This window comes from Sinohyriopsis cumingii, chromosome 16, assembly GCF_028554795.1.
Source record: "Sinohyriopsis cumingii isolate HCF-2022 chromosome 16, ASM2855479v2, whole genome shotgun sequence".
In the NCBI taxonomy this organism is placed as follows: domain Eukaryota; kingdom Metazoa; phylum Mollusca; class Bivalvia; order Unionida; family Unionidae; genus Sinohyriopsis; species Sinohyriopsis cumingii.
In genome coordinates this window covers 42187682-42212234 of record NC_142976.1, presented here as the reverse complement: position 1 = coordinate 42212234, position 24553 = coordinate 42187682, and the positions used below count along the sequence as shown (strand labels likewise).

The following is a 24553-nucleotide window of genomic DNA, read 5'->3' as shown; positions in this document are numbered from 1 at the left end:
CAGCTTCATCAAGCTTTCTGCATCGTGAATATATATCCAGATTAAAGTCACATCTCTGTCCCATAAAGGAAAAGTTTGTTACATTCGCTTTCCATCCCACATCTGGTTTTGTCCGTTACATAAATATCACGCCAACTAACTTCAAAACACACGATCTTCCTAACATTTTTTATGTGTTTTCAGCAAAGTATGGTGAGAATGCAGCTGCTGATACGTGCAATTTTCCTGAACTCAAATGATACTTACCTAGTGTGACACATAGGAGAAATAACTGATATTTGTCTACAGTGTCAAGCACTGCAGTATTCAAGTACAACACTTCTGATTTTACTGAGAAAAATAAGCCATAACATTAAAAACTGCATTTTACAAAAATTTCTAGAAAATTCAATCGTAACAAATGTTTTTATCTAATACTATAATATTGAATGAGATCTACTAATCTACTAATATAATAATGAGTTAAATTAACTAATCTAATAATATAATATTGAATGAGATCTACTAATCTATTAAAATAATAATGAATAAAAATTTACCAATCTACTAATATAATATTTTTAAATCTACTAATCTAATAATACAATATTGAATGAAATCTAGTAAGGTAATTAATATAATACTGAATAAAATATACCAGTCTAATAGCATAACCTTCAAAACTATCTACTAGTCTAATAATATAATTTTCAATACAATCTGCTATAATCATATATTATTAAATTAAATCTAATATAATAATAATTAATTAAATCTTCTAGTCTAGTAATATAATATTGAGTGAAATCTACCAATTTAATAAATATAATATTGAACGAAATCTACCAATCGTAATAAAATAATATAGAATAAAATCTACTAATCTTAAAAAATATAATATTAAATGAAATTTACAAACATAAAATTGAATGAAATCTACAATTAATATACAGGTCTATAATATAAAATTTAATTAAATCTACTAGTTTAATAATATAAATTTGAATAAAATCCACTAGTCTAATAATATAACATTATTCAAAGATAGCACCGTGAAAGTTTTCAAAGCGTTGGTACTGGAGAATAATGTCTACACGAAACTTGTGAATCACATTTGTCGAGTGTAAGTATCATTTGTGAATTCATCTATTACATGTACTTCATTAGTATACTATAGCCACTTGAAAGTCTTTCGTATATGGTTTTACGTAGACGGTTTGTATGTGTGCACGTGTGTGCATCACATGACGGCAGATCTCATTCTATGTTCTTCACAGATTGTTACACATCTTACACGGGTTAATCTGGTATCATAAAACATTCATATTTTGAGCAAACTAGATGTATTACTCTTGATTAAATTTCATACTTCCCTCAACGGGCTGTCATCAGTCTTTTAAAAGCTAACTCCGTAGTTTGAACGACGGTAAGAGATAGTGTGACAAAAAGATCTGCTGATCTCAAGGTCGAGCAAGTAAGATCATCCGCCGGTGAGATATTGCATATTTACACTTCATTTCCTGAACTTAGAATTAATCAGATTGTTTGTGTATGTGCGCGCGTGCGTGTGTATGTGAGAGAGAGTTTTCATTTCTCTTACATATTCAGGGTAAATGTTGGTAGTCAGGATGTTGTGCACGTGTGCAACATAGAGCCACCTGTTAAACATGTGGTCTGAAATCCAGAGGTACGTCATCTTTTGGCTATCTCCAGTATCTGCCATTTTAGGAGGTTCGAACGGGAAATCTAGCTTAATTCCGAGCCAGGATATTTCACACTAAAATACAGTAAAGCAAGATTGACTTAATATAGCCTGACAAGTTCTTTCTTTCTATCCCCAAGCACATCAAAGACATGTACATATATTCTAATAAAATTACCTGATTGGTCTAACACATAGGAGATAAAAGAAACAAACACCATTATGAACAACGTACAAAACCTATATGGGCCGGGGGGATGGAGTGGTCTGAGGAGCTCGCCTTTACCGATCGTTGCCATCTCATCTCTCCGGGTGGATTCTAGTCTCGGGCTCGGCCAAAGTGGATATGCGAGACGGTTGCCAGTAGCATCCAGTTGGTTTATACTCCACCAGTTATACTGGCCCCATTTATAAACTATCTTCGGTTGTTGTTATTGTTGTTGTTGTAGGGTTTAACGCCATTTTTCAGCACACGATAGGCTATACATGGCGGCCAGTATTAATGGTAGAGGAAGAACTCGGGAAAACCCCAGAAAGAACCACTGACCCACGAGAAGCTACTGGCAAACTTTCTCACATATCCACATTGGCCGAATCCGAGACTCGAACCCACGCAGACAGAGGTGAGATGGCAGTGATCCGTAACGAAGAGCGCTTTAGACCACTCGGCCATATCTTCGGTTGAGATATGACGCTATACCCAAAACAACAATAAAAACTAGAAAATTCTCGCATGTGATCAGATAAACAAATATATTGCCTATATCTCTGAGATATATATATATATATATATATATATATATATATATATATATATATATATATATATATATATATAGAGAGAGAGAGAGAGAGAGAGAGAGAGAGAGAGAGAGAGAGAGAGAGAGAGAGAGAGAGAGACAGTGTGTGTTTATGTGTTGCGTTTCTGGTTAAGTTTGTCATGTTTCTTGTGACATACCTTGTGGAATGTTTCCATGACATACCTTGTGGAATGTTTCCATATAAAACGACTGAAAGGTTGGGGCTTGTTGCAGACCATAGTCCAGCTCGAAATCCGGGCCCTTTTGGGACGTGACTAAAGCATGCAATATACAATAATAAATTAGTAAGTACTTTGTTCCTACATGAGATGACAGCAAGACTGTAGTAAAGAATAAAGGATTTACTTTCACGATGAATTAAACAAAAACAAGTCATACTGGCTTCAGCCCAAAATTTCTGGTAGAAAAGGATAATTTGGTTTTGTAGTTTTAACGCCATTTATCAGCACAAAATCGGCTATAAAAGGCGGCCAGTATATTTGGCGGGAGATGAATGCAGGAAGACAAAGGAAAGAAATACTGGTCAACGGAAATTTATTCATTAACCGAGCTGGGACTCGAAGCCAAGTGGACAGAAATGACATATGATTGTTTTATAAAGGCAAGCGCATTAGACTACTTTGTCACCCAGCACCCCAGAAAAAAATGGGAAAGACAACCGCAAAGAAGGTGCAATTTTAAATTTTCTGTTCTACTGAACTTTTATGGAATTTTGTCCAGTAAAATCAGCATCGTCATCTGAACAATTCCATTTTTCTTATTCTTTTACAGTTATGGCTACCAGTTTTTCTCATGATGACAGCTATGCTCTGTCTAAAAATGGTAAGAAACCTTTCAGATTATGCATTACAGAAATCACAGTGGATTCTTTCAATTAAGTTGAATATTTCTCTTGTCTTTATCAATTTTATTTTATCATCGGGAAATGTGAATCGATTTTTTATTGCCTCTTTTGCGGTTGTATTTTCATTTTGGCCCTTCTCAAGATTTTGCCAACATAAAATATTTGCTTTACAAGAGAGACTTGTGACTTTTTGCTGTTACGACTCCATGGTCTAAAACTAAGTAACAGAAGAGACCACAAACCAAGAATTTTATTAAAACTCAGCAAATAATGTATTTTCCACGAATACAAAGTAAAAAGTTTAAAAGAACTTACAGTATTAAGAATTAAATCCCAAATTGTTCTAGAAGTTCAAAAGTATAAATTATTCCGAATGAATTCAAATGATATCCCGAATGAATTCCAATCTAGAATGTGATAACGTGCCAAAGCCTGGAATAGTGTGCTAATAGTCTTGATGTATTTGAATGATATAATCATAAAATGTCTCTAATGAATTTACATAAACCCCAAAACCAGTGAGTTAGTCCGAAAGTATTAATGAGCACTTTGTAACTCATATGAAAAATGTAAATAAATAAATCCTCTCAAATTAAAACTGAACATAACTAAAAGACTTGTTACACTTCACATGTTAAGATAGGAATGAGTAATTCTGATGTAAACAGCTTTGATATTAAAACGAAATACACAATAAGAGGACCAGGATGAGAGGCAAAATGTAACTTCCACAACGTTCTAAGTTGTAAACAGGAGTCAGGTCTTGTACTTCAACTCTAGTAAGCAACCTGGCAAAGATCAAATAGACCATATTTTTCCACTGGGAATACCAATGTTCTAAACTGAGATCCAAATATCCAAGTAAACATATATAGGTACAAGTAATATATGTCTTAATATATAATTTGCAATCACAGACAAAAATGAGCTATGTAAATTGTTGTTTACCAAGAAAATACATTAGTCATGTAGGCCGAAAAATTCTTCCCTCAGTTAATGAAAAGGTTTACCTACACAATACAAATTAGATATACATAACAGTACACAGATGATAAATAATGCCTGGATTCTAAAAGATGCAGTGGATCAATACGGTTCTGTGTTTATAGAACTCAGCTGGTGTTAATTCAAGAAATGGTACTTTAGAAAGTAATAAAAGATATTTGCTGACCACTGACTTCGCATAAAATTGAAGACCTGTGATAAATAAAGGTTACTTTAATTGAATTATTAATACAAAGTTCCGCATGATCATTTCAAATGTTGAAAATGTAAGTTTTTAAATTTTGTTTCTTCAGACCATCGTGTTAACATTTTAATATTCATCCATTGTAACTGGTCGTCCACACTAAGGACCAGCAACTAACAGGCATTCCCCAGCCTAATATTAGCAGGAATACAGTTAATGGTCAGTCAAAGGACAATTAAATGGACTATACAGATATACGCAAATTTTGGTGGTTCTCAAGCAAGTGGAGGATTTTCGTGCACAATTTACCTGGGAATGACAATAACTTCTCTACAATTCTGTTAATGGTTTTCATCACGCCTTTACAAATCTGCAAGGATAAAACAAACCAGGTACGATAAATATAGAATTTCAACGTGTTCAATTGTGTACTGAAAATGATAAAGGTTAAACGAGAATACTTGTCACTAATCCATATATTAAGTAGATCCCGCAGGGAACATAGTAAACTATAACCTCAAAACAAGTTATAATTTTATAATATAATTTTACAATATTATATGATTCAACTTCAAGCTTCGAAGTACACAGTAAGGCTGATTAAATGTTTCCATTCCTATTTCCCCTATTTCCTCCATTCGGGGTTCAAAATCCAATTAACCATGTCTAGAAACACATTATTTTTAACAGCGATCATACTTTTTCACTTCATAAAAATATTCGTGAATTCGTGACTGCAGAATATAAGCTCTGACAACAGACTTGTGATACATGACATTTCGTTGATTGAGACGTTTCATGTATAATGATAATTTTTCGATTTTGATTTGGAGAGCTACTTAGTGGAAAAAATTGTTCATCGAAGCATCAAAGGTCTCGCGTACTCTTGTCATTATTGTTACTTATTTTGTCATATTTTTGTCTTTTAGACTGGGTAAATGTCGTAAACTTCGACGACGTGAACATGAGTATGTAATGGAACCATAGATACTAGATCTACATAGAATTACATTGTTCTTGAGGGTCCTCCTGACCTCGTCCTCCATGATTCTACTGAAGAAAACGATCCATCCTCCGTGGAAAGTGAAGTTCACCTCGGAAATCGTACAGCTGTAGTCGCTCGCTGCAAAAGTGGGCCTTCCAAGTGGGTCCATACCTGTAACATTGCAACATGAAGATTATATATGCATCCTTAACTTCACAACTGCGCTCTTATTTTTTGGCTGTTATTTGGTTTCGCTTGCGAATTGCATTAGTTAGTGTATGTGTTTGTATGTTTTTTGAATATAGGTTAATTCCTTTGATTTCGATGATTAATAAAAGTCTTTCTTGCGTTATTTGTGCTTTTGATCAAACTTTGATTACAATATAATTTTAACCTTTATTCAAATATTTACCAGAAAGAATTTGGAATGGTTCTATGATCAGTATTTCAAACTTTTTAGTAAGAATGAACGATAACACATCCGCGTAAACTAAATCTCTTCACCAAATAAAATAGACCTCTGTCCATATGTAAGCACAATTACTTTGCAACACACCTTTCCTTTAAATTTATAAAAACTGTTTAATAACCCTGCACATGGGATACCATACCAGACTACCTCACTGAAAATGATACAGTCAAACATTTAAGCAGGAAAAAATGAATCTATGTTTGAATTAATTTCTTAAGACAAAGCTAATATATATATATATATATATATATATATATATATATATATATATATATATATATATATATATATATATATATATATATATATATATATATATATATATATATATATATACACATATATACATATATATATATACATATATATATATATATATATATATATATATATATATATATATATATATATATATATATATATATATATATATATATATATATATATATATATATATATATATATATATATATATATATATATATGATAGAACATGTATTATAGGTAATATACTAAAGTAGTTAGCAAATGGTTCACTAAATATATTATACATCCATTACTATTTGATCAGTTCACATTTTTTATTTGAGTTTTCCGAGTCACTTTATACATTCCTAATTTTATATTTATGGTATTTATTTTTCAACTATTCCCAAGTTTTGGTACTTTGTTATTAATATGTAAATTAGATATGTAGTTCTTTCCAAAGAGTAAAATCAACTTATCTTATGTGGAGTGAGTAATTGTAGTGACGTAGTCTTTGTGAGATAATACTTGACGCTTATAATCTTACGTGGAGTGAGTAATTGTACTGACGTATTCTTTGTAAGATAATACGTGACGCTTATAATCTTACGTGGAGTGAGTAATTGTAGTGACGTAGTCTTTGTGAGATAATACTTGACGCTTATAATCTTACGTGGAGTGAGTAATTGTACTGACGTATTCTTTTTAAGATAATACGTGACGCTTATAATCTCACGTGGAGTGAGTAATTGTAGTGACGTAGTCTTTGTGAGATAATACTTGACGCTTATAATCTTACGTGGAGTGAGTAATTATAGTGACATAGGCTTTATGAGATAATACGTGACGCTTCTAATTTTTGTACCTTCCAATACTCATTAATACACCCAACGTCAATACCGTCGTATTGTAAAACGTTTATTCCACATGGATAAATTGTGTATAAGAAATAAAACTAATAAACTGATTGTTGCATTTGAAATATCCGAGTGTACTTATTCAACGAGTTTGTTTACTCCACAATATTACAGATGTTCATATGAATGTTGTGATTTCTGACTTAAAGATTACAATTAATGCACACTGGCTCGGATAGAAATGGTTGCGAAATTCAGGTTTTTAAACTTTTGCACGTTTTAAAAAACGTAATACAATTTCTTTTTAAAAGTTCATCATCCAACTTCTAGAAATTTTTTGGATAAACTCAATTCAGAAATAGCAAGAACTCAAATATTTTTGAATTACTAAGATTTTCACTCCGCTGTATTCAGAATATGCTTTCAATGCTAGTTCGATTCATCCCATAAGAAATATAAAATATATACGATTCAGTTTATTCATTATAATTTCTAATGGATTGAGTAAACAATTAATTATTTGATTTATCTTGGCGACGCCAATAGTGTACATAAAAATTAAAATAATATTTCCAAAAGGTGTCGAATTTCTTTTGGACATTTAAGAGAACCTAAGCTTATTTTATTTTTGTTTTCTTTTGCTGTTAATTCTTATGCATTTAATGCTAAGAAGTGTGAAAACACGTACCCCAATGTATGTATGTATGCATACATGTATATTAATTTTGTTTGGGATTGTTTCAGAGACAACTATGTTACAAAGATATATGTCTCTTATTCTTTATTAATAATAGAACTGTGTCACATCATGGACTATAAGTTATAATTCCTTATCTTTGAGGAGTTGATAGTTCACCTTTATGTGAACATTAATTTATGTAGCTAAGAAGAAATAAACCTAAATCCTTTCAAAAGAATTTTAGAATCGGCAGCGAAGACATCTGAGATTGGGTTTGTATAGCTTTGAAAGACTGTACAAGTAATTCATGATATGAAATTAACCTCTTGATTGAACTTTGTTCATTTAAATTACGTTTATGTAATTTAAATTGCTCCAAATATTATTTAAGTTTACGTCTTCTACGTTTTATAAATTTATAATATGACTTAGTTTCATCCTATATTTCTTGGTGAGTACATACATATTAGCGAACCATTGTTATTCAGATGAAACATACGTTATGACTTAACATCTTCTAAAGATAAGGAAAAAAACCTGATTATGTCATTATCTCTAATCCAAATTTATATTCGACTAAAAATCACCGAGTATTGAAGCATTATTGTCCTCATCTTCTATTCAGTTTTAATTATGTTTGTTTATTTTCTTGTTGGAAAAGGAATTAGAGAAGTCAAGTATCGTCTTCTTTCAGATTTTGGTATTTTTATCAATTCACTGTTTTACTATTTATTATAGTACTGATTGTCGATTAAAATTCCGCATTAAATTTACATTTTTATCATGGAGCAATGAGTCTGTGTTTACAGTTTTTACACTTTCGCAAGTAGTTATGTTTGACTTTATTCTGTGAGTCTGACATTTCCTGGATTATAATATCAGTTAGATTTTGAAATATTGGCACCTTTTAGAGACTGTATTTCAACGTTCCATGTTCTTGTCAATAGTTTTATTTTCACCACAAATTCAACATTCTCATCTATTTATATAACTTTGAATTTATTTAAATATGAATCTCACTTTTGTACTTTTCTCCCCTAGAATTTCAGCTATTTAAATGTTGTTTCCAAAGTAATAAAACATAAGGCTGTAGGCCCAACACCTGCTCTCAATTATATACAAAGATCAATTACACAGTACAAATTAAATATACGTAGCACATGATCATGGAGAATAGCCAACACACAATACAAATTAAATATACGTAGCACATAATCATGGAGAAAAGCCAACACACAATACAAATTAAATATACGTAGCACATGATCATGGAGAATAGCCAACACACAATACAAATTAAATATACGTAGCACATAATCATGGAGAAAAGCCAACACACAATACAAATTAAATATACGTAGCACATAATCATGGAGAAAAGCCAACACACAATACAAATTAAATATACGTAGCACATAATCATGGAGAAAAACCAACACACAATACAAATTAAATATACGTAGCTTATAGTCATGGAGAAAAGCCAACACACAATACAAATTAAATATACATAACAAAGCATAGCTTCAGCATCTAATACTGCTTCGGAGTATGCCATAATCATATACAACTCTGATTTTCATATTCTCCTAGAAACATTTCAACCTGTTGTTGGAATTGAACACACAATTCCATAATATTAAGGTTCAGAATTCCACACAGTACCATACGAATTACAGACACTTAGTGAATTATTTCATAAGTGGCACACACACACACATACACACACACACACACACGTGCGCACATGCTTCATTTAAGTCAATTAGATCTGATAAAAACATTTAAAGTTATTTTTATGATTACATGTAATAAATAATATCTCCATACCTTTATCAAATTTGATTATCTCATATCATTTTAATCAGTTTAGTTTTGCAAATTTCAAAATTATATAAATTGATTGACCTATATTTACTTTCATGTTCATCAAATAAAAGTCTCTGTACATAATGTATTGATCCGGTTGCTATATTTACTTCCCTTTTCCCTTGAAAGCTTTCATAATACATTGATCAAGCCATATAATATTTATGTTTACATCGTCTCTTAAGAAGTTAAAGATTTGGAAAAAAATAATACTGATTGTTACAGTTATAATTGGTTTAGTAAAGAGTTTAACACCTTAGTAGTTTAGAAATTGAAGCGCTACAGGCAGTGGAACGCGCCGGTGGCCTAGTGGTTAGAACGTCCGATTCGGATGCGGGAGTTCGTGGGTTCGATACTCGGTTGAGTCATATCAAAGAATTATAAAAATGGTGCTAACAGCTGCCTCGCTTCGCGCTCAGCATTAAGAGGGTAGTGTTAGGACTGGTCGGCTGGGTGTCAGGATAATGTGACTGGGTGGAACATCATGCTACATGTCTGCGGCACGATGTACCAGTGCTAGACATCACTATAAACTGTCACACTGCAGACAGCGTAGAGATATGACTAAAAAATTGTTAAAACTACGTTAAAAATCCAAATAACACACACACACACACAACAGGCAGTAGCCGTGACTCGTTACGCTCGCCTCTAGGCATGAAAGAAACAGAGTTTACGACTTTATTTTTGACTGGGTTTGACGTTGGGTATTTAATTCATCTGTAGTTCAATGGCATGCCAGTAAAATACTATCCTTCTGTGTGTTTGGACAAAGTTTACCTTCCTGTGAGTATAAGGAGATTCAGATCGTATGTTAGGTGTTTAGGCTCGAATAAATAGTAATACATGTAAGAGTGAAAACAACAAGCTTTGAAAAGTACAATAATTTATTGCCCTGGAAAATTCTGTAAAAATGAGAGAAAAAAATATGAACTTACGGTTTTAAGAATTAAATCCAAAACTAATCCAAGAATAATCCACGAATAAAATTTTAGGAGTCCTAATAATAAAATGTTCTAATGATTTCAAGTTCGAGTCCCGACGAAGAATCCCAGATGGAAGACGATGACGTACGCTGTAACCTGTAGTGTTGAAGTCTACAGTTCCTTGTAGAAACAAGAAATATCACTCCAGTTTTGGAAATCTGAATAAAGTTTTATAAAAGCTGTCCTTGTTCAACAATTTCACATGAGGACACGTATTTTCCACGAAAAAATAATTAATCCTTTTGAATCCAAGTAATATGAAATAACTCCAATCCATGTAATTTGAAATAACTCCAAACAGCGTAACATACAACTTCCAGTGTAAGAAAAAGCCAGGCTTCTGCTGAGAATATCTCTCCAAAACAAACGTTATATCGTAATCTAAAACGCAGAAAGGGGTCACATGATAATGTTCCAGAACCTCGTAGAAATTATGCATTTGTTGAAGATCACGTATACCCAGTGTGGCCCTGACGAAAACCAATCATTTTACTCGAAGAAATAAAAAAAAATTTACAAATTGTTTACATCTTAAACACGTAGTCCCTTCTTGGCATCTACAACAACCAATCATTTTAAAATAAAAATAGAACTTATTTACGTGGTTGCTACTAATTTTGAATCAAGGTCAGTATCTAGATCAACATCTGGTTGTTTACAAAAAGAACAGTCAAGGTCAAACTATTTTCTGGAAAAAGTATCATCTCTAGTGAATAAATTTACATTACAATAGCATATAATGAAAATTTCTTTTAAAAATACAACTGACAAACAATTAAATTGAAATAAATATATATTAAATCAGATATAATTAAATCAAATATACATAACACAGACCAACGCTAACGACAGTGCCAGAGAAAGGGCTTTGTCCTGGTGATTTAAAACACTAACCAAAATTGCATGGTGTACTCCATAAAAATATGTTTTAAGATGAATAGAGCCGTATTTGTATGTATGGCAGAGTGTTGTATTTCAAAATAAGATAAAGATTTTTAAAGTAACCTTCGGTTCGTGTTTATTTTTAATTTATCGTTTCCTTGCATTAGAAATATGGGTTTTGAGAAATGAAAATATGGTGTTTTAAGAGTATAAAATCTGAGAATGCAAATACAGTGTTTGTAATAATGATATTATCTAGACTGATCTTCCATTTTTGTTAAAGACTTACCAATGTTCAGATTCAAGGAAAAGTCCAGTCCAGTCATTAATATATCAAGACTTCCGACTCCTTCAATACACGGAATCCTGTAGATTTACAGATTAAAATGCTGATTATGAAAAATATTCAACGAATTACAATGACTGGCTGAACTGGAGGAGGAGGTGGCGGTCGATCGCAGCGAAGAAAGAGAGAAAGAGAGAAAGAGAGAGATTCACCCTTTTCATGTAAGTCATTTATTCAAGTCAAACTCAGTACAAATGCAACATTCGGTCCCGACATGTTGCAAAACTATTTAATCTTCAGAAGTTATATTTATATGAAAGCGTGTAATAAATGGGATTCGGGAATGATTACCTGTTGTTTGTAAGATCCTTGATACGTACTTTCAACAATGCAGATCACAAAAAAGTATCTTGCACAAAGGTGGTCTTTTATATCTTCAAAAAGTTGCTGTTGCAAAGAGAGAATGCTATATTTTGATTTCAGTTTTCTTAAATTCATCATTCAGATGTCATACTATACAATAGCAACTCACCATTTGTTCGAGAAGTCGAATAACGCAGTCATGCTGATGCTGGCCCCATCGGCATTCAACCTCAGCCCCATGCCCGGGACAGTAACGATGTTGCTATGTGGTTTTGTGAAATCCGTCACCATCAGGCTGTATAAATGTCCAACAGAAATTAGTTTGTTTATATAAACACAGTGTTCTCTTGGTTCAAACATATATTGCGTGCAATCAGATGGTACAAAGTGATAATTACAAATAATAAATAAATAATATCGAGAAAAAGAATGTACAAGATGGTAAAGGAGTGGATATCTCGGTCATTGGTATTAACAGCTGACTTTAGGCGTTCAGCATTAAGAGGTTACTGTTAGGACTGGTCAGCCTGGTGTCAGGATAATGTGACTGGGCGGGACATCATGCTACATGTCTGCGGCATGACGCCCCAGTGCTAGACATCACTATAATCTGCCACACTGCAGACTTCGTGCGATATGACTGAACAATTATTAAAGCTACGTTCAAAATCCAAACACGCGCGCGCACACGTACACACACACACACACACACACACACACACACACACAAAACTAGGTCATTATATATTTTGTTTGCTTGATTTGGTGTTGTACATCACAGCAGCACAAGTAGGTTATTTAGTGCCGATGCAGTGGGAGTAATTGTCTTTCCCATCGATACATTCTGGTAGAAAACCAAGGTACGATTTGAACCAGCACGCTTTCGTTCGTTTGTCCGTCACAGTGTTTGCTGTCTCCATTAGCTGACTCGTGCAAGATGCAAGGAAGCGCGGCGGGTACATTTTGCATCTCGAAGGCCGTAAGGGCAGGATCGAATTAACTCACAGGCCAATAAGGATATAGCCTTATGCCCTCATATTCTGTAAGCCTGCCATTCCATTTTGAAGTAATATCTTAATGAATTTACTTTGATTTGATTAAATTTGTTAATTGTTAGGAAAATAACAAATATGACTGATGACGTCATCGTTTCTCTTCCAACATATAATGCGTACGTAGTCCATTCTCTCATATTAGCACGGGGGGGTGGGGTGCGTCATTATATTTTTACACAAAAAGGTCGTAAAATAAAGAATTGTACTATATTACATTAGTACCTTACTATATTACATTAGTACATTACTATATTACATTAGTACAATGTGACTGCATGCTGAGCGATTAATTTTCATTTACACCAAGAAGATGGTATATGGGATATAAAACATACAGTTAGATAGTAGTTGTTGCATAATTTGAATTTGTTTTAGATCAAAACGCTGTATATCCAAGACGACTTTGTGATATTTTTTAAGTCCAGATGAATAGGCGTATCCTCTGTTAGTATTGTATGCATGTTCTTACTTATTACTCAGAGTTTCAAACACAGGATAGCTGAACAAATAGCGTTCAGAAGCCATGGTAGTTTACAAAGGAACATAACTTTCGTTATTTCTAAACTAGTCGTCAAAATCATGCTATTTATAGTCACATATATAGTATGTTGAATTATAACCAATGAATTTAAAAAAATAAAAACCAAATACAAAACAAAACAAAAATGCAAGAAGAAAAAAATGAGCGATGGGTGTAAGAATACGTGAATTTATCTCCTGTCTATTCGATGCACTTACCCTGTCAAGGCATACAAAAAGTCGTTGACTTCCCCGTGCTGATGACTGAGTTCGGTATACACTTGGATTGTTCTCTTCAGCTGATCCATAACATGTGCATTTTCCCAAACTAAAAATATTGGAAACTGAGAAATCAACATAAGTATTTGAACGAAAACTTTAAATTTGCATCACAAGTCAGATACTAGTTATCGTTGGCGATCTTGGGTTTAAAATCTGTGGCATTCTGGCGTTGATATAAAAATTCACTCTCCGGCCCGTTTAGAAAAATGGCAATTTGGGGTTAGATGGAATTTAATCTTACAAAGTCTATAGAATTAACATTGGATGGTACTCTACGGTCTAGGAGAATTTAATATTTCTGGTCACTCTGTGTACAAGCATCCGAACCAACTGACCAACACCTACAAGTTATGACAAATACTCACATACTAACCAACACTTCGCCTTACTGACTCTCGTCCACATCTTTTCACAAAACACATCCTTACTGACCAACAAACATTCTTTTTGACCAAGAAGACCGCACTAAAAGTAAAACCAAAGTTTCCAAACTGAAACCGAAGAACCGGAGACCAAAATCACTTAATAAAAGTCTTTTTCGAGAGTAAAATAAATACGAAAATTACAAAATCGTCAGGGAATTTATCGGTAGCTTTAAATGAAAACCTGAACATTATATTAACATGGTCTAGTTCAGATTAATACTAAAATTCAGGAACTGACTGCTTTTGGCAGAGATTATAAAAGGCTGTGGGTTTTTTTTAATGAAAATGCTGAGACGAAAATTAACACTAAAAATATATTTACATTAAGTTGATTATTTCTGACACTTATTTTCGTTTCATGTATAAAGTTTTGCATATCTTTATGTTTAACACTGATTTGCATGTCAAAATTCCTGCGAGAATTGTCACAAATAACAATGACTGTATTTCGTAATATTAAATAATCACACAAAAGCTGTGTAGACACTTTGTACATTTATAACAGCTAGATGTTGCTGCGATTGGAGAAAAGATTTTGTAACTGTTACATTGTTTATTATATGGTAGCATGAGTTAGATTTTCACAAAACAAAACGTTTTGATAAATAATCTATGCGTCTCTCTCTCTCTCTCTCTCTCTCTCTCTCTCTCTCGTCACATCTTTCGATCTCTCTGTCAATGATGATTTAAATAGGTACGCAAATTAAATATTAATGCTAGAGATCCATATGTAATTATGTGATTTCATGTTTGAGTGCATGTGAATATTCTAAACGTACATCCTGACCCACCCACTCACCTATTGTTTTTATTTTCTTCTCAGATACCAACACCTTACACTCCGATAAAAAAAGAATTTTGAAATAAAATTCCTAAACCACCACAACCCACCTGTCTCTAACTGTTTTTAAAACTCTAGGGCACCTCACTCCAATCCTCCCACTTTTGAAACAAAGCACAGATTCCTCTCATTCAAAATTAAGAACATGTAGTCATACACGCCCTGTCTAATGTTTTGTTTAATACCCTAGCACCTTAAAATAAAATCCTTCGCATTTAAAAAAAAACAACCCCCTATTTCCCAGTTTTGCTCTTTGTTAAAATCCCTAGGTCAGCCACAATCCTATCCTCCATAATTGAAAACAAAATGTCAGACACCTTCATATCCTACAAACGGAAGAAGCCCAAAGTCCATCCACTGTCCTATCCTCTCATGTTTTTTATACTCTAGCAAAGCGATTCAATCGCCAATACCTATACAACAAATTTATTTTACAACCCTAAGCCACCCCAAAAAATTGTTTTGAAAATCCATCTTGCCTTAATAGTGTGTCGTCCAGAATCAAAGCTTTTTCTAAACAAAATTTAAGAGTATCTAGTCTGACTGAAGAACATTCTATTTGAGCATAACATATGTCGCTCCATTCTCCAGATAGCGTAAGAATTACAAAATAAAAACACCAGAATTAAAAGTTCTTTTCATATGAAACTAAATAACACATATAAAAATTAACTAACGAAATTTAGAAATTGTAAATAAAAAGTCTTTTTCTAACCACTGAGTGAAGCGGAATCACAGTCACCACTTTTTTTTTCTAGATCCATGATCGTATATCGATTCAATATCATAAATAACAGTAGTAGTGAGTACATATAGCCGTGAAATATAAATTTGCATAATTGAAGCTTTGACGATAGAGGTTATAAGCATCCACATAAAATTAAAGAGGGTTATATAAGCAAGAATCTCGTATTTATTTAAATGAATTTACTATTCCCGAATTTTAATTGTATTATATTTAGGTTAAAGCTCTTTGGTAACAACTTCAGGTATAACATTGAGTGCACAGTTATTAGTTTTAAATAAATAAATACAACTAAAAAATACAATCTTGCTGCAACTATGTATACACGGTACTTAGTATTATGTAGCTTGTAAAGTACTATGACTTGTCTATTTGTCAGATGGTAGAAGACAGGCAAATAATTCATAATTTATTTAAATTTCGAACTGGAATTGTGAAATTATATGAAATTTATTATGGTATAATTAATGACATCGTCAAGAATCACTAAAAACCTAAGTGTTGGACTTCGGGAATTAAAGACAAGTGTGGGCAGGCGTGCTTATCCTAAAGTTTTAAATAAAAGTCAGATTTCAAGAGATAAAGGACATAAAAAACGGATATGAAATATAATTGATCAAATTGTATCATTAAATAACAAAAGTTCTTTAACTAAAGGACGACGAAGCAGAGTTACACGAACAAACAACAAAATTAACCACAGTTTTTCTATGATCCCGACAGTCCAGTTGCTGTCAGAAATGTCAATCAATTTACTTAAAAAATAAACAGGATATGATTAAAATAGCGACGTACCGGAAAAGCCCCACAAACTATTCTATAAATAAATGAATTGTGGACCAAACAATCCGTGTAGACGTTACTGAAGGAAGAAGGAATAAACGTCCCTATAAAAGGATCAATATCATTCAAGTTGATGATCACCTCCAGACAGACATCGTTTACATATACCCACATAAAAATGGTTGATACAACTACATTTCGACAGTGAGAGATGTCTTTTCAAGAAACGCATGGGCTAAGAAATCAAAGGGGAACTAATAAATGGCACTTTGATAGATATATTTATAAGAGAAAACCAGAAAAGATACCGTTATATAAAGGAAATCAATTGTACATTAGAATTATTAAGGAATTCCTGGGGAAAGAAAATATCCAATACTTGTCTTCTTAGTCAGAAAAAATGGTCGCCTGTAGTGAAAAAATTTAAATGAACTAATGAGATCTGAATATGAAATAATATCAATGAAAATGAAACAGAAAATGGGTAGGTATAACGTAACTTTATTAATGGATATGATTATTCATATCACAGACCAATAGACATATCACTAAGTAATAACAATGCTCCTCACCCACCAAAAAATAACCAGGTACACATACGGATTAACTTATTATGTGATCTAACAATTGATACCCATGCAACGCATCAATACAAAAAGACGAGAAAGTTAGAACCGACATCTGTAAATATCTGCTTATATAAGACATTCTTCCTAATTTAGTGGAAGATATTTTTGAAGTCAGACCTGCAGTTTTAGAAGACTCTAAAGTGGATTAGTTGTTAGACTTAAAGGGACAGCATATTGATGGAAACTGGAAACTTGTTAATAGGAGTTACCCCCCTTTGATATACCAGATTATGTGTTTAAGATGGACAATATTTTATAAACCCAAAAAGTGAATAGTTGCAAGTAATTGCTGGCAGAATGGAACAAAAGATGACCAAATATGAAAATATAATGAAATCAAGCTGGTCCTAAAGGAAAGAAAATGAACCAAAAAATCAGACAATACAAAAACATCTATTGGTGAATGTGAAAAAATGCAAAAAAGTGCTCCATGCTCAGTCTTGAGAAAAGTACGTTTCTGAAAATAATTTAACTGGACAATAGTACCACAAAAAGCTGAAATATTTTACACTTAATTTTTTAATTGAAGACAAACAATTTTTAATGAATGGGCGAAATAAATACAAAGATCAGAAAGTAGATTACACTCTGGTTTAATTCGTCTTCCAACGAGAAGAAAATTAAACTAATCTTTATAAAATTAAACATAAACTTACGAGACTACTTTCATGTGCGTTTGAAAGAATATAGCTTTCAGACGAGTAAACGAAGTAACTAAGCAGGGTTTGTGTTTAAGTTTTATTAGCTGAACCATATTCATGGAACACGATTAATAGCAAAATTAAATATTTAGGAGCATGTAATGTCCTGTTAGATGTATTAATTGAACTCGCAGGTGATTAACATAAGCACATATCAGCTCGTGTACATCTTATACATTGGTGTAAACGAAATTAGTCTATAAATATCACAAAACAGAAATGGAAAACAAAGTTCAAAATATGTAAATCTGTAAAACTTCAATGCATGCTGAGTTCAACAAAAACTGTTATGGAAAAGCTTGTATGAAAGACAATGTTCAATAAGAAAGAAAATTTTATACCAATTCAAATTTTATTTTGCATAGTATCAAACAAAACATACAGATACAACATTAAAATAATTTGGTGTTCCATGATTTGAATTTAATTTTTAAAATCGTTAAATTTCACAAAGCCTGGACGTGTTGGAGGTTTCAATAGTGCTTTTGCTATGTCTTTTTCTTCTTTTTACTTTTCTGAACATGAACAAGCAAAAACAATGCTTTCACTTTTCAATCACGATTATACGTTAACTAAAAAAGTAAAAATCAATAAAATAAAATAAAAATATGGCAGGACACAATAAAAAAGCATTGTCTTTTTTATAATTGTTAACTTTAATACTGACGAGATTTTAAATAATATATTTTGACATGCTTTGTTTTATTCTGATTTTTAAGTACTCAGAAATAATTGCAGCAGTCAATTCACCGACCGCAAAGCATCCAGCTTGCAAGTAGCCCATGCATTATTTTCAGAACTTTTAATTTCATTATTCCGTTCCTTTATATTGATTCTTATCAAAATAGAAGTGATCAAGCTAGCTCTTAATGCTGACATTTGGCAATCACAACATAAAAGATAAATGATAAGTAAAGTATCTAATTAAATTTGATATTAAGTAATCTTCATTTATTTCTAAATTTCATTCCGATCATTAAGTGGATGAAATTTAGTCGTACAAGAAGCTATTCCGAGTATTATTACATCCGCAATGACTGTGATATTTCAGCTGATATTGCATTAATGAATATCTCGTATTCTTTGTTATTTCTTTTGAACATATTTGATCCATTTTCCACTTATATTAAATGTTTACCAGTTACTTCCATATATGTGCCATTTGCTGTATTAATTGTAATTCCTGTTAGGACATTTTTTTCACCATGAAATTCTACTTCATTTTTATTGTTTGATTCATTTACATGATGTAACATTACGGACTGTGGTGGGATGGAAATTTAGAATTCTGATGACCTTTATATGATGTGACATTACAGACTGTGATGGCATGGAAATTTAGAATTCCGATGACCTTTATATGATGTAACATTACAGACTGTGATGGCATGGAAATTTTGAATTATGATGACTTTTATATGATGTGACATTACAGACTGTGATGGCATGGAAATTTAGAATTCTGATGACCTTCATATGATGTGACATTACAGACTGTGATGGCATGGAAATTTAGAATTCCGATGACCTTTATATGATGTAACATTACAGACTGTGATGGCATGGAAATTTAGAATTCTGATGACCTTTATATGATGTAACGTTACAGATTGTGATGGGCTAGAAATTTTGAATTATGATGATCTTTATATGATGTGACATTACAGACTGTGATGGTATGGAAATTTAGAATTCTGATGACCTTTATATGATGTGACATTACAGACTATGATGGGATGGAAATTTAGAATTCTGATGACCTTTATATGATGTGACATTACAGACTGTGATGGCATGGAAATTTAGAATTCTGATGACCTTTGCATGATGTAACATTACAGACTGTGATGGGATGGAAATTTAGAATTCGGATGACCTTTATATGATGTAACATTACAGACTGTGATGGGATGAAAATTTAGAATTCTGATGACCTTTGCATGATGTAACATTACAGACTGTGATGGGATGGAAATTTAGAATTCTGATGACCTTTATGTGATGTGACATTACAGACTGTGACGTGATGGAAATTTAGAATTCGGATGACCTTTGCATGATGATTATGCAGGATATGGTCATGAATTAAATCAATCGTTAGAAAATGTCGAACCATATTTAGATTAATCCAATCTTTCGACAGAAGTCTTTACAAACTCCTGCTCATGCACATGCAGATTTATCTGATGAACATAAGGAACAAACTAATAAGATATTAAACGTAGATGAAGATGAATAAAACCTAATTAAATTTCATTTATTCATCCAAGTCATCTAAAGCTGTTTAAATTATTTGGAGACATAATGAGTATATTTTTGAGAATCAGAAATAAAATTTAAATCATTGTCTGTTTGATTTGCTTATCTTGCTTCAAATTCAGCGCAACCATAACCTTTAACGCTGGAGACAATCAGTAAAGGACAGAATCTCGATTACTTGTTCAGCTGATTACGTGGATTTTCTCATATATTACAATGGGAAATAATGTATGCATAATCACTATCTTAGAGACATGTGATCATATTAATTTAATTAATGCATATACTCTGATTGCAGGTCTCCGAATTCGTCATACTAGTATATGGCGGCCATGTCCGACGGGATGGACTTTTATCCTTCGATAAATTACACAGATCTGACACTGAGATTTTCTACTAAGCAGGAGGAAACTCATATTCAGATCTGATACATAATTGTTTTATCTGTAACGCATGTTGACTCATATTATACGTACGATGTACACAATGGAATACGTGTGAAATTACCTTGTGACTTCAGTAAACGGCAAAATACATCCCTACCAGGGCCTGGCACCTGTGAACAAGTACAATTCCCCACCAAGTAAGGGAGTAGGCCATTCAGTATCATGAATACAGAGGAATACCAAAATAAAACAGTTGTCAATTTAAAAAGCATAGGAGAAAAGTCAAACAACTCATGCACATACGTACTGACAATATGGAGTTGCACTAATGCACAGCAAAAACAGCGATTAGCAAACTTTATTGAATGAAAATTTTCTACCCCTGCAACTTAAATGGTTCTGTTCCAAAAGTCATATGGTCCACGTACATCTCAGTCATAAGAAAGTGACATCTGCCTTATTGAAGTTTCGAGAAACAAATAAATTGCTAATGTCCTATTTTAAGCGTATAGCTGCGTAATGACTTTAGAATGTGAAGTCAACACCTAATGAGGAATTAATTGGAGTTATCTTTGCGGGAAATACTACAATTGCCCCTGGCAGAACGAATGTCCACCAGTTAGAAATTTGTTTAAGCCCTCTGGATGACGGATGCTTAAAGGCTTGTTGTTGACTTTGATATGATCCTTATTCTATGCCCTCTTCATCTGCTTGCCGTATTATACGTTAATCTTTTCAAGAGCAAAATGAACATAAATGAGGTGCAGTGAGCAAATTAAGTAGGTTTGAAGTTTTCTTTTGTAAAGTCAATCCATGACAATATTTACAATTAAAATTAGACAATTAACAAAATAGATAGTATCGAATTTAAGGTAAACAATCATCTATATGCTATATTTAAAATAAAATACATGCTATCGTTTGGGAGGTTATGTCTTTGGAAAAAATTTTGCTGAACAAATCATGTGATTTATTAGTGACTTATGATATTTTTCATATAAAAGGTGTTGATCCACTGTACAAAATCGCATATAAGTATCTACTGTTTCGTGTTCGGGAATCAAGTATGAAATTTGGGTGTTATGGAGTTTAGACTTACGGCGGTTAGCATTATATATAAAATAAGCAATAGATACGACAATGTAAAGGGATTTGTTTCTAGAATAGGTCTAAATTATCTTGTCAGCATAGAATTTGGGTCAATTATATCACTAAGATGTTCAGTATTATTTGTCCAGAGAAAACAAAGTTATGTAGATTATATTCTTAAATACGATATGGGCCATCATCGATACACAGTACTGAGTTGATGTGTCGGGTTTGACTGTCACAAAGTGTGTGTGTGTGTGTGTGTGTGTGTGTGTGTGTGTGTGTGTGTGTGTGTGTGTGTCTGCGCGCACGAGCGAGACACACAGACAGAAAGTCAGACAAGAACAAGTTACCCCTGTTGAATCCTTTGCTGGTAACTCTCATTTTCAAACATGCACTTTTTCCGTGAACATTTTCCAATAAACCGAAAACGCCAAATAGGCAGACGATCGAATACTGAAATCGAATTGCCATAATGCCTAAGTTTAATTCCCTCAAACGGACTAGTTTGGCAAATGAACGTCCACGTCCACGTAATTAATTTAATTAAAGTAATGTAGCGTATATAACTTCCTGTTTCTAGTTTGTATAGGGTTACTATGGTTGCTGATCTAGTCTCATACATTGCTAACTTCTCCATGTAAGCAGGTCATGTGAATTTATCAGCATTTATTTTTTTAAATAACTAAACATATATGGATATATTTATGAATTTAATGTTTCGGGATTGTTTTGTTCTTGAAATTGATGTGAGGCACGTACACCTCCCATTGTTGCTTTAACAGTACTTATTCAAGACAATGAAATACCAATAGCTGTCTGGAAAGAAAAGCTAGCCACCCATAGCAGTAGACACGTTGAATGAAGGTATAATTGTGTATTTCGATCAACCTCAGCGCAAACGTTTCGTGAAATAAATATACTGTCTTTACTACTTAGCATGCGTTTCAGACACTGTTACAGAGAACAATCTTAGAATGACAATCGACGAGATTACAAGCCAAACTATGTACGCCACAATATGTAAGAGATAACTCTGACGGAACTAAACAGAGGTAAGAGTTATCCTGTCGCAAAGAGACATTATCACTAATGTATATAACATTAACAAAAAAAAAAAAACAATAAGAATGCAAAACATGACCTAATAATACATGAACTTAATCTCATATGTTGCCAAGCAAAAAATGCGATAAATTCTTTTAAGCCTAGACAAACTACAACTTTACCTAATGCAACACTTACAGCGAGATCAAGAATTTATGTGGATGGCAACTAAATAGAATACCACAGCATTAAGCAAAAACAATTGTCTTGGATTTGAAACACGAATTGTCAAGAATTAAAACTCCATCAATATTGTAGCCTCCATTTTACATCGCCAATCACATAATGGTAAAGAGAGCAAAGGAAACCTCTTCTTAAATTACTCTAAGAATTGACAGCTCTTTTTATAAGCAATAAACCAATAGTCGATCAAAGAAAAAGTATGATTTCAGACCAATGATTGCTTTTCAAAATTATTATAACTTCAAAATATAAAGATTTGAAATGAAGTGTCCGTATCTTACAAGATGACTGCCTGTGAAACGTATTACTAAATTTAAATCTTACGTGCACACTTAGCGAGGAAAATACATCATCTATATTTCTGAAAAGATTTTTCGGTCAATGCACTTCGATATATACCTTCATCTTGCTTAAATGCCTTTAGCAACACACACACACACACATACATACATACATACATACATACATACATACATACATACATATACACACAATATTAATTCTGCCTACTATTATCAAGCATTCTTCTATAGAATTCAGGGATATCACTTTCCGTTCTGTCTGGTGTATATTTATAATTCTCTATAATTAATTATATATAATTCGATATACCTTGATTTCTTTCATAGTAATCCGGAATGACTGTGTAGATACATGCGAATTAACTACTAGGTCGCCATGCGAGTGTGTCTGCTCACAGGAGTGCACATAACACCAATTGAGTAGCATCATATTTTGGTGATGTGTGCTTAGTCGTGATGGAATATGGGCTCGTGTGTGCAAGGCAAGGCGATGGATGCCGTTTACCCGCAGACCTGGGTTTGAATCTCCGTAGAGTACGAATTAAAAAAATTCTCTAAACTGTATGAAAGTATTATTTGTATTAAAATATTAATTATGCTTACTATTATCAACATTCTCTTATAGAACCCAGGGATAGCACATTCCCATTCCGTTCTGTCTGGTAGATATTTATAATTCTCTCTCTCTCTCTCTCTCTCTCTCTCTCTCTCTCTCTCTCTCTCTCTCTATATATATATATATATATATATATATATATATATATATATATATATATATATATATATATATATATATATATATATATATATACATACATACATACACACATATATATATATATATATATATATATATATATATATATATATATATATATATATATATATATATATATATATATATATATATATATGTCTCCATCACTTTGCTACTTAATAAGCAATACCAAGAGCGACAAACTTCATAAACAACTTACTCTGTATGTGTTTCATCGCTTTTTTCTGTATTGTTTTCTTTTATTTCTTCGGTTAACATTTATTCATTGCCTCAAGAATATATTGTAAGCAGCATTAGAAGGAACTCAAT

General features: G+C 32.6%; 1 protein-coding gene across 1 annotated transcript; it reads right to left on the bottom strand.

Annotated features, from left to right (window-relative positions):
* Window positions 1–1312: 1312 nt before the first annotated feature.
* Window positions 1313–23054, bottom strand: LOC149780302 (lipopolysaccharide-binding protein-like). The gene is made up of 8 exons (XM_089936362.1): window positions 22228–23054; window positions 13954–14062; window positions 12330–12455; window positions 11801–11877; window positions 5546–5691; window positions 4845–4905; window positions 2665–2756; window positions 1313–1756 (listed from the first exon to the last, which is right to left on the bottom strand). Exons 1-8 carry the CDS (start codon window positions 22346–22348, stop codon window positions 1493–1495), a joined length of 996 nt encoding a protein of 331 aa, XP_089792488.1. The 5' UTR covers window positions 22349–23054; the 3' UTR covers window positions 1313–1492.
* Between the last annotated feature and the right edge of the window lie 1499 nt (window positions 23055–24553).

Excerpts from the sequence above, each read along its gene's own strand:
- LOC149780302 (XM_089936362.1), bottom strand. The coding sequence starts at position 22,348 with ATGGCAATTCGATTTCAGTATTCGATCGTCTGCCTATTTGGCGTTTTC. Across the intron at positions 11,878-12,329 it reads TTCGACTTCTCGAACAAATG|GATTCCGTGTATTGAAGGAG; the intron begins GTGAGTTGCTAT and ends GTAAATCTACAG. Across the intron at positions 1,757-2,664 it reads ATATGGAAACATTCCACAAG|TGTGAAATATCCTGGCTCGG; the intron begins GTATGTCATGGA and ends ACTGTATTTTAG.